Raw genomic sequence first — 14,515 nt, forward strand, 5'->3', positions numbered from 1 at the left:
CCAACAGATGATTCAAGCATGGGAAGGGGGTCATGAAACTTTGTAAAAATTCCCTAAGCTTTCATCTGTTTCCATATTCGTAACACACTTTGTCAGCTATTAATTTGCATACTCAAATATTTGAGATTTTGTTTCAAAATTAATTTTGTGATGTCAGCTGATCACTTATTAATCATTTCCTAGAGTTCACAAATCTTATAGAGGTGATAAAGCATATAGTCTTTGTTCCTTTCCTCAAGCAAACCAATCATTTCTTCTGTGGTTAACTATTTTCCTGGACTCAAATCCTGAATTTCCTAAATCTACTGCATACATTAACAACGGTAAAGGAAAAAAGAAAAATGCACCTGTAAATTGTAGTAACGTGTTTTGTTTTCTAAATACAAAAAAAAGTACAGATGATGCAGATACTAAGTATTTTTAAAATGCAAACATACTGACTTGCGTGAGAAATATAGCTAACCCTAATCTTTAGGGGTTTTATCTGTTCAAACGCCTATAAGTAAGAGTCAAATGAATAAAGACAAAAGGACTAAAATAAATTTTAGGCTTAAAACGTGTGCAAAAAACCACTCCCATCCCTTGTACAGAAAAAGAATAAAAACAAATTAAGTCACTATAGTTTTCACAATGTCTTTTCTTAAGAGAAGAGGGAAAAACTGACCCAGTAATTTTTTTCATTATCTACAAGATTAAAATTTGACTTAACACTAGATACTCTGCGCCAGGAAAAAATGGGACTTGTTTCTTCCTGTTTCTTTTCACTCTTTGAAAGCAAAGCTTCTTAAAGTATCCCACTTTTTATAATCTCTAAAAGTCCACGGCATCGACTCAACACATTAAAATCTTAATTAAGAGCACCACTGAGACCGTTTGCAACCTTATGCATTTATTTTGCTGATGGATTCTTATGCCAAATTCTTGACTTAAACTATTTTTTTTTAATTATAATTTTACTATTACTTTTTTCAGTGATGGTTTTGGGGGTTTTGTTTTGTTTTTTGGCTTTGTGTTTGTTTTGAGAGGAGGAAGAAGGGATTAAGAAAATTTAGAGTTAAATAAGTCTTGAAGGTGGACGTAATTACTCACAAACTTCAGCCTCTGGAATCTACCCCTCTCCCAGAGTGTAGATAGTCTCCACTAAAGTTAAAGTCTAAATGGCTGAGTTGAGAAATTCATCAAGTGAGAAAGTTACTAAGTGGTAAATCATGTGTTATCTCTCAGAGATCACTTTATGTTCCCCAAAGCATAATCGGTGTCATTCTTTGTACTTAACTATAACAGTTTCTGTTGTTTTTGCTTAATGGGTTGAAAGACAGAATTCTTTGCATTTGGAATCTTATCATACGGAGAGACTATTTTATGGTACCTTTTGTTCTTCTGTGAATTCAGAATTATTGTGTTGCGCTTGGGCCTCTTTTTGTAGATGTCTTGCTAATCTGTAAGAAGAAAAAAAAATATGTTCTTTAGAATTGAAGGAAAGCAAACTACCCTAAATACAACAAGGTGAAGTAATTTAAATCTTTTAAAAAACAGACATGAAGTATAATAATATTTTGCTGTGTTTTCAACATATAAATCTACATTAGAATCAAACTATACAACAACAACAAAAATAAGATATAATACTTTTTATACCATTGCACTGGGACAAATTTCAGCTCTAGGCAGTAAAAACAGAATCTTAGAGCTGGAAAGAATCTCAAATGGCAACTAATCCAACTTTCTTTCATGAATTTCTTCTTTAACAAGCCAATAAGCAGTTGCCCAGATTTTGCTTAAACACTTCCAGGGAGCACCAGTAATAGTACCAGCCAGAGACACTTTATCAGTCTATCATTAATTTGCTGATAAGATTAGTTCAAATAACAGCCATGACAAAATGATAAGTTTATTAAATTATGCTTTTCTAAATATTTTTCATGAAAAATAAAGAAAATCCTCCACCAATCAGACCTGAAGATCATTGTTTGCCCAATTATCATTCTTAAAAATAGCAGTTAGGCCTTGGATGAGTTTTCAAGGATGGATCTGTGTTACTAGTCCAAACTCAACAGTAAGGATCCAAAGCTTTTTTTTTTTTTTTAAAGATTTTATTTACTTATTTTGACAGAGAGAGAAAAAGAGAGTGCGCATGCACAAGCAAGGGAAGGGGCAGAGGGAGAAGTAGGCTCCCCGCTGAGCAAGCAGGATGTGGGACCTGATCCCAGGACGCTGGGATCATGACCTGAGCTGAAGGCAGACACTTAACCAACTGAGTCACGTAGGCACCCCCAAAGCTCTTTCTAAGACAACAAAAGCTCAAAGATTGACTCTTACAATGAAACAATAAAAGGACAAATAACTCAATTTAAAAATGGGTAAAGAATTTGAACATTTTTTTTAAAGATGATTTATTTTAGAGAGAGCAAGCAAGACAGGGAGTAAGCAAGCACGAACAGGGGGAAAGAAGATATAAAAATGGTCAATAAGCACATGAATATCATTTCATTAGTCGTCAGGGAAATACTAATCAAAACCACAATGAGATAGTACCTCATACCCACTAGGATGGGTACAATTTCTAAAAAAGAGAGAGGAAAAAAATAATGGTGTTGGCAAGGATATGGAAAATTTGGAACCTTCATACAGTGCTGGTAGGAATGTAAAATGATGCAGTCACTGTGGAAAACAGTTTGGCAGTTCCTCAAAAGTTAAACATAGAGTTACCATACATATAACCCAGCAATTTCAAAATTCTAGGTATAGTCCAAGAACTGAAAACATGCTCACACAAAAAAACCTGTACACGAATGTTCACAGCAGCAGCACTACGCATAATGGCCCAAAATGGAAACACCCACAATGTCTATCAACTGCAGAACGGATAAACAAAATGTGGTGCATCCATTCAATGAAACAGGAGTTGGCCACAAAGAGGAATGAAGATACAGGCTACGACACAGATGAACCTCAAAAACATTATGTTAAATGGAAAAAGCCAGATGCAAAAAAAAAAAAAAAAAATCACATATGATTCCAATTACACAAAATGTCCAAAATGGATAAATCCATAGAGACAGCAGATTTGTGGTTACCTGGGGCTGGGGTAAGGAAGGAGTGGAGAGTGATTGATTCAGGTATGGGGTTTGAGGGTGATGGAAATGTTCTGAAATGAGATGGTAGCGATGGTTGCATAACACTGTGAATATACTAGAACAACGAAACCGTACAACTTTACAATGAGAAATCTTATGTTATGTGGTATTTATCTCAATTTTTAGAAATTTGTGGGGGAAAAAGACCCCAAAGAATTGAGAGATTCTTTGATGAAACTTTTTGTAACTGGCAAAAGAATTTAAAGCCGTAATTCTCAAGCTACTATACTATTCTGGGTGGAGAATGGAAGCAAGAATGCAAAGGGTAGCAAGTGTTAGATTTCCTACTAAGCCCATTGCAGAAGACAGTTCACTGAGTTTCCAAAAAAAAGTCTTAGATGAGAGTTCTATTCTATGCAATCATGTCTTTAAAGATCAGGTGTAAAGTTCATTATATTTGATGGCCTCCATCCAATCTATGAAGGTATGCATCCTCCTTATCATAAAATATGAAAACTCCTACATAAAATCGTTGACATTTGCCAGGAATCACTCTACTACGTTACTTAAACTGTTTGCATCCATTTATTTTACCTCAAAAGGTAGAACCCCCATGATATTATCCTATGATGTCATTTAGAGACCCACTCTTTGTGGATTCTATACAGAGAAAGCACAAATAGAAACAGACATAGCCATTACCCTTGTCCTTGCTCTACACTTGGTTTCTAACACTTGCTGGCCTACCACTTATATGAAGTTCTCTTTCAGGAATTATAGTCTATATTTAATGATGTCAACTACACATCCCCAATCTCAGGGAAGTTATAATGTGGCACAGTCTCTTTATTAGAAAAGTTCTACACAGGGGCGCCTGGGTGGCACAGCGGTTAAGCGTCTGCCTTCGGCTCAGGGCGTGATCCCGGCGTTATGGGCGAGCCCCACATCAGGCTCCTCCGCTATGAGCCTGCTTCTTCCTCTCCCACTCCCCCTGTTTGTGTTCCCTCTCTCGCTGGCTGTCTCTATCTCTGTCGAATAAATAAATAAAATCTTAAAAAAAAAAAAAAAGAAAGAAAAGTTCTACACATAATATGCTAAAAGTGACTGTAACCTAAGCAGGGTCGCTGTCAGAGGAAAGGGGGTAGTTCTAAACTGCTCAAATGCTAACAGTCAGCAGACAAGGATGTTAAATTCAAACAGAATCCTGCTTTTAAAAATTAGGCAACAGACTGGGAGGAAGTATTTGCAAATCATATATCTGATAAAGGACCTGTATCCAGAATATATAAAGAACCCTTATAAACTCAATAGACAAGGAACCCGGTTTAAAAATGGGCAAAAGATTTGAATAGACATTTCCTAAACCAGACTTACAGAGGGAAAATAAGCATAAGAAAAGATGTTCAGCAGCATTAGTCATAAGAGAAAGGCAAATTAAAACTACAGTGAAGTACACTATACACCTACTAGAATGGCTATACTAGAAAAGACAGACGATGACAAATGCCATCAAGATGGAGAGCACTAACTCTGAAACACTGCGAATAGAAACATAAAACTGTATCGCCAGTCTGGACAATGTGGCAGTTTCCTCCAAAAAAGTACACATAAATTTACCATACAAACCAGAAATTCCACTCCTTGGTACCTACCCAAAAAGGAATGAAAATACATGTGCACACAAAGACTTACATGTGAATGTTCAAAAAAGCATTACTGCTAATAGTCAAAAAGTAGAAAACTCAAATGTCCCTTAACTAGTGAAAGGACACACGAACATGGTATATCCATTCAACGTAATCCTATTCAGCAGTAAAGAGGAACAAAGTACCGATATATGGTCAAGGTGGACGAACCTCAAACACATTATGCTAAATCAAAGAAGCCACATACAGAGATCACATTTTATATGAATCAATTTACATGAAATGTCCAGAAAAGACAAATCTTCAGAGACAGAATATATATTAGCAGTTGCCTGGGGCTGGGGCAGGAATATGGAATGATTGCAAATGGGCACAAAGGATCTTTGTGGGGTGATGGAAATGTTATAAAATTTGATTGTAGTGATGGTTGTACAACTTGGTAAATTTACTAAAAAAAAAAAATCACTGGACTGAAGATGTACAATGGGTGAATTCCATGGTATGTAAGTCATACTATTTTAAAAACTATTTTAAAGACCTGGGTGAAAAAAATAATTTTCTAAATCCATAAATGATTGCACCATTTTAAGACAAAGTGAGACATGATTTTGTCCACTGAGGGAAAATCCGCATGCTTTGGATATCAGATGAGCAGCTAAAAGAGTTGACATTCTATTAGGAAAGGTGAGAAACCTCTCAAATAGTCTCTAGAGAATAATCTCATCCCACAAGGATGCCTACAGGTCAAACAGCACTAGTCTCAAGAGGGAGTTTAAAATATACTTTAAACACATAAACAAATGACTGAAAGAAACCCCACAACAATCCACGACAGAAATTAGTGCTTCTCAAACTATCTGTACTGAAGGACTAGTTTCTTTCCCCAATCTGTTCCAAGCTAACACTTCTATAAAATATAGTAAAAACTCTTATGAAGATGTCGAATTGCTATGAAGTTTCTAAATCTTAAATTTCAATTTCTCTACCTCATTGCAGACCAGTACCCATCTGTGGACCCACTCTAAGAAGCACTGATGAAGGCATAATAAAGATGATTTAAGAGCAAGTATTATTCAGTCTTCAAACTCATTCAACAAGTATTTTTTGAGCATCCGTGTGCTAGATTAATACCTCAGCACTGACCCTGTGAAGCATCTGATTCTGAGCAACAGAGTCTATACCATTCTACCGTAAGTTTGGGGTCATGTATCCCCAGGTTGCTGAAAGATCTGGTCTGCTTCACAGAATTAAAATTGACCACGTATCTTTTGGCTAGCAATCCTAGTTTTGACATATTCGTTTAAGCCTTCCGACAGCACTTTAATATCAACTCAATGCTCCCACAGCATACTTCTGAATCCATATTCATTCTTAAGAATACAAAATATCTAGGGGCGCCTGGGTGGCACAGCGGTTAAGCGTCTGCCTTCGGCTCAGGGCGTGATCCCAGCGTTATGGGATCGAGCCCCACATCAGGCTCCTCCGCTATGAGCCTGCTTCTTCCTCTCCCACTCCCCCTGCTTGTGTNAAGTATATAGTAAAGAACAAGACAACACCTCCAACTCTGCCCTCTCAGAGTTTACATTCAAGTGGGGAAAGAGACAATAAACCAAATGAGTATGTAAAATGTATTTTAGGTGGTGATAAATACCATGGAAAAAAATTAAGCAGGATTGGGGGGGGTCGGTTAGGACGTGTAAGACTGAGGTAGAGGGAGCTGGGGGGGATAACAGGTTTCACAATTTTAAATAAGGTATCTAGAGAGAACCTCACTGAGAAGATACCTGAACAAAGACCTGAAGGAGGTGACCAAGCGACCCAAGTAGATAATGAAAAGAGGAACGTTCCAGAAAAAGTACAAAACCCTAAGGCAGAAGCACACTCCTGGAAACAGCAAGCAGTGTGGTAGCACATACTCTTTTCATACTTCTGTAATAGCAAAACCCAAACACTTTAAAATCCTCCACTAGACTCTCAGGGCTTTGAGAGTAGGAATCAAACCTACACATCTTTACATCCTCTGCTCTTGTCGTCGCTGAATGACAAGATTGTTTAAGCTATAGTATTCTTACACTGTGATGGTACAAGCATGTTTTTTTCCTCCCCAATATTCCCTCTCCTATAAATTCCCTGTGTGTTTCAAGACCATAAAGTCCTTGCTGCCTACCCAATTAGAAATGCTAATTATCCTAGACTCTTCCTCCTTCACTCTCAACATCCAGTCACTAAATGCTGTCCACTCCTTTTTACAGTATTTAGTGGCCCCCCAATGGTCTCCTTTTCTGCAGTCTTTCCTCCCAGATAACTGAAATAAAAAAGACAATTGGTCTTCATTTTTGAATATATTAATTTTAAATGCAACCTCATTTTATACGTAGCGTATGTGTTTGCAAAATTTAAGCCAATCATTACTCCTCTGATTTGAGACTGACAGTTTCTGTAATTTGAGAACTTTTCTGAATCATGAAGTTCAAAGGTTAGTACTGTGGTCCAACAATAGATTTGTATGTGGCTATTACTCTCATTGAGATGTTTCTAGAAATTCCAGCTAAACAGCTTGCATACTCAATTTTCCTTTGTAATTTCAATTGGACATGGTATTCTTCACTTTCCATTGTGAAGCCTGCAGCTGAGTGCCAACAGCTGCTAAGTCCCACCGCATCACAAGTGAAGGCAGCTTTACATTTCGGGGTAGGTGATTCTAGTTGACCCGCAGAATGAGTATACACAGGTGCTAACTGGCTATGGTATGGTTAAAATATGTTCTCTGGTAACAAAGGAAACCTTCTCATTTGTCCAATTCACTTATACAAGGAATGTTAAATAAAGTGTCTTAAGCACTATACCATAGAGCAGTCAGGATTTGGAGTTAAAAAAAAAAATCCCAGATTTCATCAGCAGTTTTATGACCCCTGTTAATCTGTTTAACCTGAGCTTCAGTTTCCTCATTTTGTAAAATGAGAGTAACATTCTCACTAAGTAGTTGCAGGAGCGAGTGAAGTCAAGTGAAGATGCAAGACAGACGCTAGTACTTGTTATACTTGGCAGCATGGCCCAGAGCACGGTTGTTTTCAAGGCTCTTTGAAACTACAAGTCAGTACCACGAGGGTAGAACACATCTGCATATTTAAATTATATTAATGGTCAGATAAAAACAACTATTGTAGGGAAAGGAAAAGGAATTTAAAGCTTCCAAGTCTCAACCGCATATTCTTTCCAGAAGACACTGAGGGGGGGGGGAAGATTTTACTCACATGGTTTCATACTCAGTAACACCTCAAACAATAACTTGCTTTTAACCATGAAGTAAATTAATGGCAACAGTTTGCAAACAATGCCACTTTAGCAGGCAGTTCTTATTTTCAGTAAAAGATGCAAGAAACTAAGCAAGGTTTTATATACACGTAAATCTTGTCTTTTAATTCAAAAAACACCCCTGAAATTTTTTTGGGGGGGTCAGAAAGGCTATAAGAAATCCGACTTCGGGTCAAAGATCAAAGAAACTGGTACTCACAAAGTACCCTACGACTATACATTAGACACAGGACAAGGAGGAGGAACCCAAAGAGGGAGTGGTGGCTCCCGTGCGTGGTCTATTAATTCAGTTTGCTCTCTTCTGTTCACATCCTGCGCGGACTCCACCCAAAGCAACCGAGCAAGGGGGTGGGTAGGACTCACACAGCCAAGCAAATAACAGTCCCAGAAACCGAAACGGAATCGAGGTGAATTGTGAAAACACGGCTCAGCAGAAAGAGGGGTGGAGAAGGGGCGCCAGAGGGGACCCTTCCCTTGGCTGGTGAGGCGCCCCTGTTCGCTGCTTCCTGGGGGCGCCCCCTCCCCTCAAGCGCCCCCAGTTCCCCCCAGTCCTACACATGGGAGGAGGAAGGCACCATACAGAGCAAGGCCACTCATCCCTGGAACGTGGGCGGGGGACACACAAGTATCCCTCAGAGATTCTAGAAAAGAAACTGAAGGGCAGCAACCTGAGAGAGGCGAGGGAAAGGAGGAAAAGAATCCGACTGCAGAGCGGGGGACAGGAACTACAGAGGTAGCCTGCCAGGGCGGGCGCCCCAGCAAAGAGAGGCTACCTGTTGAATGGAACTGGCCCTGTGGCGGCAGAGGGGGAGAGGGGCTCCAAAGCCCAGCGAGCGGACCGACGTCTCCAGGGCAGCCCGTCCGGGGCCAGTGCGATCCCAGCTCCAGTGCCTGCGGGGGCCCCACCCTGGGAAGCCTTGGCTGCAGAAAGAGATAAGAGACACCGACAGAAGAAAGAGAGAAGCGGCCCGACTGGAGCCCGGCTGGCCCGCTCCTGCGGTTAGTCACTCACATCTGATACTCGTCTATCGCCTCCACCAGCTGACCCCAAGAGTCGAAGTCGGCGCCTCTCCGAAAACTGGCGCCCCAGCGCTGCAGCAGACTCCGGGTCACCTCCGACATGGCCGGTGCCCACCCCGTCCCCTCCCGCCCCTACCCCAGCGAGGCCGGGCTCTAGGGCGCCATCCTCCCCGGGCCTGGCCCCGACATTAACAGGGCCAGGAGGAACCGCTACGGCCACCACCGCCACCCGCCGAGGAGCCGCCCAAGCCCATTTGCCGCCACAGCCAAACTTTGCGGCTCTGAAGAGGCCGCCCCGCCGAGGCTCCGCCCCCGAGGCCCCGCCCCGCGTTAGGTTGAGGCCGCCCCGCTCCCGCGAGGGCGGCCATAACTATTGAGGCCTTCTTCCTCGGCTTGGGAGGCCTGGCCGTGTCCTCTCTTCCTCTCAGGGGAAGAGACTGCAGCTCACGATTAAAGACTAGGGAAGAGTAGCTAGGACAGGGCCGAGGAACGGACCGTTCCGAGGAGGCGCGACACGCGGCCTCTCCGCCCCTAAGAGGCGCGTACTGCCGCCTCGGTAGCTGTCATGGCGGCCCGGGCCACGTGACCCCGGCGCGGCGCAGGCCTGGTTGCTCGTCGCTCTGGTTCGGCAGCCCTGGCTCTCCGCCTCCCTTTCTCGTTTGCGGACTCGGACATTCCCTTTCTTCCCTCAGGAGGAGTGCTGCACAGATTTCCGAGAAATCCGGTAAGTTTGTCATGAGAATGGGCGTTTCCCAGTAACACCCCTACCGCTGGCGTTATCCCGGAGTCCCAAGCGATTGGGCAACCCCCCCCCTTTTACACGCGTTTTACTCTCCATGGACTCCTGGATAGTGGTCCAAAAAAGTCTCCTTCTAATGCCTTGAAACAAACGAAAGAAAGAAAATGCATGTTGGCCCCGCGAATCGATCGTATTAACAGCTAGACTCGCCGTAACCCCTTGCCCGTGTCTCCACTCTCAACCGGGGGTGGTACAAGCTAAGTGGAGGTTTGTTCTGCCGTCGTCTGCCTGTCTCTCCCGGGTGGAGAGTATCGGCTTTCCACGAAAATGCCTATTCGGATGAGGGGCTCCTGGGGTTGGCGCCTGCGCAAGGTCGCCGCGCGCCGCCTCCAGAGGTCGGGGCTCGGAAGGAAGAGGCTGGGTGGTAAACAGGAAGTGGGCGCTCCGAACTCTGGGGTGGCTTTCAGGTAGGTTTCTGGGGGGCCCGGGGCCTCGCGAGTGGGGGCACCTTTCAGTAATCGAAGGCAGGGGAGGTGGCAGCTTCGATCCGACCGTTGTGCTGGTGGCTCTAGCGGCACCCTAGCACCTGCGGGTGGGTGTGTCGCTGTTCTCTCCACCCTCCGAATTCCTGAAAACAGGAATGGCACGTCTCAGAAAGGGGCAAGATGGGGCCGGGGCGGAGAGTACACTACTTAACCGTCTTAGTTCCTGAAGTCAAAATACACAGAACTGCGGACATTTTCATCCAGGACGTGGAAATCCGCCTGGAAAGGATATTTGTAGAAAATTTGCTGTCCCAGAATCAAGTGTATGGTGTGCCGTTATTTCAGAAGGCTTGATTTATATGCACGTACAAGATGTATTAATTTACTTATGTTATAAAGTTGGTTTACATGGATATTTAGAAGATTATGTATATTTTTAAAAGAACTCGTTAAGTGTTTTGAGCCCTGAGTGAACTTGCTCAGTTTTTCATTGAGTATACAGTGCATTTGAATATCTGGTGCTCTCCCCAATCGGTTTTGTCGGGAATAGGTAAATATTCTTTTAAAACTTGAGGAGGTGCAGCCCACGGTTGTTGTTGTTTTTCCCCTCCCCAGTAAGAAAAGTCGATCAACAGCATTGTATAATGCCTTTAAGTTAATTAAAGCTTATCAGGTTTTCTTGACTATGAGTTCCCGGAATCTAATTGCCACATGTAAGTGTTGCACTGGGCCTTCCTGTATTTGCATTATCTACCCAAGGACTATTAGGCAAGTGACTTTTTTTTTTTAACCAAAAAGGAGTGGAACTTAATTTTTTTTTTAAGATTTATTTATTTGAGAGAGTGTGTGCAGAGGGAGGGGAAGGGAGAGAGAGAATCCTAAGCAGGCTCCACTTTCAGTACAGAGCCCAACTCTGGGCTGGATCTTAGCATCCTGAGATCATGACCTGAGTGGAAACCAAGAGTTGTATGCTTAACCAACTGAGCCACCCAGGCACCCTTGGGACTATTTTTTAAGTTGGCATTTCACATAGGTAGTTTTTAAAATATTTTGGGTTTATAGGATAGCAATTATTGATCAAGTATTGTGTTTTTTTATTTGTGAAAATTCTGATTCTTATTACTATTTTGTCGAAAGTATAGAAACAGTGTAGAAACACATGCTGTAACCAGTTAATTGGCATCAGCAGTACTGCATTGGAAATACAGTTAATTTAAAATCTGTTTATTTCAAGTAAACATAGCATTCTAAATAAGGGTCATTATTTGTACCTATGTATGTCTCATATATATATATGTACTTTAAAAATATATACATATATCCTTAGTAAACTTTTAATTATTTTTATACTATTTATGTTGTTAAATGTTTTATTTTTATTTTTGATATGTTTTCTTTTATGTTTATAGGAAAGAGCTGGAGAAAATGACACATTGGTTTCATAGGAACCCATTAAAAGCCACAGCTCCTGTCACTTTTAACTACTATGGTGTAGCCGCTGGCCCTGCTGCTTCAAAAATTTGCAGGTTAGTTTTAGTCATAAATCTCTGTAAGTACTGATTGAGCCACTTTAGGATACAAGGTACTTCTTTAGGTTTCATAGGCAATACAGAAGTATGTAACACGTTGCCCAACCCTTAGACTCTTTATAAACTTACAAATGACCTGTGAAGAGTGAAATAATAGAGTATTTAAACTTTGGCAGTCATCTAGGCTTCAGTCCTTAATTTTAGATCAGTGAGTCCCAGAGAAGCTAAAACAATCACAATAAAAGAGTTAAGCTATATATTATAACAGTACAAGAGACTTCACAAAGCTGTACATGGATATTGTTAATTAGCCACATAGTAAATTCATGGAGTTCTGAGCAGGGAGAGATCCCAATAACCTGGAATAGGCTTTAGCGTTCATATAGAAGAAAGGAGTTGAGTTGGAGTTTAAATAAATTGTATGGCTCAGTTCAGGGGTTGGCAAACTGTCCTGCAGATTTGGCCCAGTGCCTGTTTTTATAAATAAAGTTTTGTTAGAACACAGTCATGTCACCTCACCCCATTTATTTATATATTGTCTCTGGCTGCCTTTGGCTGCTTTCCTCTACAACAGCAGAGTGCAGTAATGACTTTATGAACCACAAAACCTAAAATATTTACTTTCATGCTCTTTGTGGAAAAGGTTTGCTAATACTTGATTTAGAAGATTATAAGAAGTCATAGGAGAAAATCATTTCTGTCAGGAAAAGCGTTAGGGGTAGTGAGTAGAGCAGTTTGGAACAAAAGAGCTATATATGCAAGAGGTATTTCAAAGGAGGAATCAATTGGTCAGAGTTTTTGTTCTGGGAAGTTGAAAAGGATTCAGTCTACATGAAAAAGCAACCTAGATGATCAAGACGTTGATGGTACCAGTAATGGAAAATTGAGAGCATTGCTGCTTTTTGTAGAAGTAATTGGAGCAAACGATGGGAAAACTGGCTGCTTTATCTAAATCAGAGGTCATCAGACTTTTTCTGTGAAGAGCTGAATAGTAAACATTTTAAGCTTTGTGGGGCTATATACAATTGCTGTTGCATATTCTTCTTTGTCCATTTTTACAAAAATAAGCTGTGAGCCACACAAAAACAAGTTATAGGTTGTCGTTTGCCAACCCCTGAACTTACATTCCTGGAGGTTGGTCCTGGCTTAATTGTTTCATCTGTAGCGTTGGGGAAGTCTCTTAACTTCTTTGGGTCTAATTATTCATCTGTAAAATGAACAGCCTAAAATAAATATTTCAAAGATACATTTTTTTTCCTGAAATTCTTTAATTTTAAGGTGAATATAATTTTATACAATTGGGTTGCAGATGATTGAGTGCCTATCCAGAAATAGCTAGCAAACTATTTGAGCCTAGAATAGGCCTTAAGAATTCAACTTTCTTTCTGGTCTCAGAATTACTCTTGCCTAGCTTCTAGTTAAATAGCTCAACAATGGCAAATTCATAAGGTAGCCCTTCCCATTTCTGGTCATCTGTATGTAATTGTTGGTATGTACTTTCTTGGAATAAGCCTTCATGGAACTTGTACCAGTGAGTAAACATTCCATCCAGACCATTTAAAATTAAATGTGCACTTTTTCTAAAGTGCGCACTTTCTTCTAAACATCACTGCTACATTATAGGCCTTGTAAATCTTAAAATATTTGAAATGTTAGTATTCTTTCATTCAGCAAAGAACTTTGAGTATGTGCTTTATCCTAGGCACCTACTAAGTTATGGATATGTAGTCCCTAGTCTCTCAGTGCTAACAATTGAAGTGTAGTCTTTCATTAGTCATTTACATGCAAGTGTCTTCAGTCATTGTTCCTGCAGTATGATTTCTGAACCCTCATTAAGCAAGTTGCCTTCTGAAATTATATGTGGAACTGGAACCTGACTAAGTTAGAGCTGATGATGTAGGGATCAGATCAGATGTGAAGTTATTAAGACTGCAAAAGAGAAAGGTGAAAAGCCAAAGACTGAACATTTTGAGGAACTTTTAGAGATAAGAGGAGTTCCTGGAAATTTTAGTGTTAGTGGAATAGATGGCGAAGAGAATTTCAAGAAGGAAATGGTGGATCTGCAACATTTATTCCTGCAGAGAAGTAAAGGAGAATGGAGACCAGGGAGCACTTTTAAAATGACTATGGCCACGTGTTCTCCAACACTCTGGATGTGTATGTTGACTTATAGGAAGCAATTTAAAAATAGGGTTTCCTACTTAATAAAATATATTGATATAATGTCAAGTTTTGAAATTTTAAGGCGATACTAAAACTGCATAAACATGTTGAATTTCCATTTTTCAGAAAACTTTTATTGTGAACTGGTCTGTTTAATTTACTCATTCTTGATTCCTTTCTCCCATCTCACATGCTTGTGTTTATTTGATTTTTTAAAATTAAAACTTGCTGTATATTGTTATTACGTAACTGTATCCACGATTCGCCCTTTAGATTGGACTGAGTTTATTTTAGTACAACTTATAAAACAGTTATTATTAGAAATTTCATTTACCCCAAGTGTTAGTCCTAATTAAGTTTATTCCTTTGTACTCTTAGTGATACCTTAGAGGAGGTGTACATGCGTGTGTGTTATTTTATTTTATTTTTTTTTTAAGATTTTTTTATTTATTTATTCGACAGAGATAGAGACAGCCAGCGAGAGAGGGAACACAAGCAGGGGGAGTGAGAGGAAGAAGCAGGCTCATAGCAGAGGAGCCTG

General features: G+C 40.5%; 2 protein-coding genes across 3 annotated transcripts in view; one reads left to right on the top strand and one right to left on the bottom strand.

The window, feature by feature from the left end:
- Window positions 1-9,309, bottom strand: part of AIDA (axin interactor, dorsalization associated) — a 34,882-nt gene extending 25,573 nt beyond the window's left edge. The window contains exons 1-2 of the mRNA XM_002914180.4: window positions 9,051-9,309; window positions 1,370-1,439 (exon numbers count right to left, since the gene is read on the bottom strand). Of these exons, the coding sequence (XP_002914226.1) occupies window positions 1,370-1,439; window positions 9,051-9,160 (180 nt within the window). The 5' untranslated portion in view covers window positions 9,161-9,309. The remainder of the gene's footprint in view (window positions 1-1,369; window positions 1,440-9,050) is intronic.
- A 142-nt stretch (window positions 9,310-9,451) lies between these two features.
- The window catches only part of BROX (BRO1 domain and CAAX motif containing), a 19,874-nt gene continuing 14,810 nt past the window's right edge, over window positions 9,452-14,515 (top strand). The window contains exons 1-2 of one of the 2 annotated variants that reach the window (XM_002914179.4): window positions 9,452-9,782; window positions 11,692-11,808. In XM_002914179.4, the coding sequence (XP_002914225.1) occupies window positions 11,708-11,808 (101 nt within the window). In that variant the 5' untranslated portion in view covers window positions 9,452-9,782; window positions 11,692-11,707. Of the gene's footprint in view, window positions 9,783-10,128; window positions 10,265-11,691; window positions 11,809-14,515 lie in introns of those variants that run through there. The other variant, XM_011218049.3, reaches the window with a different exon arrangement.

This window comes from Ailuropoda melanoleuca, chromosome 8 (genome assembly GCF_002007445.2).
Source record: "Ailuropoda melanoleuca isolate Jingjing chromosome 8, ASM200744v2, whole genome shotgun sequence".
NCBI lineage: Eukaryota > Metazoa > Chordata > Mammalia > Carnivora > Ursidae > Ailuropoda > Ailuropoda melanoleuca.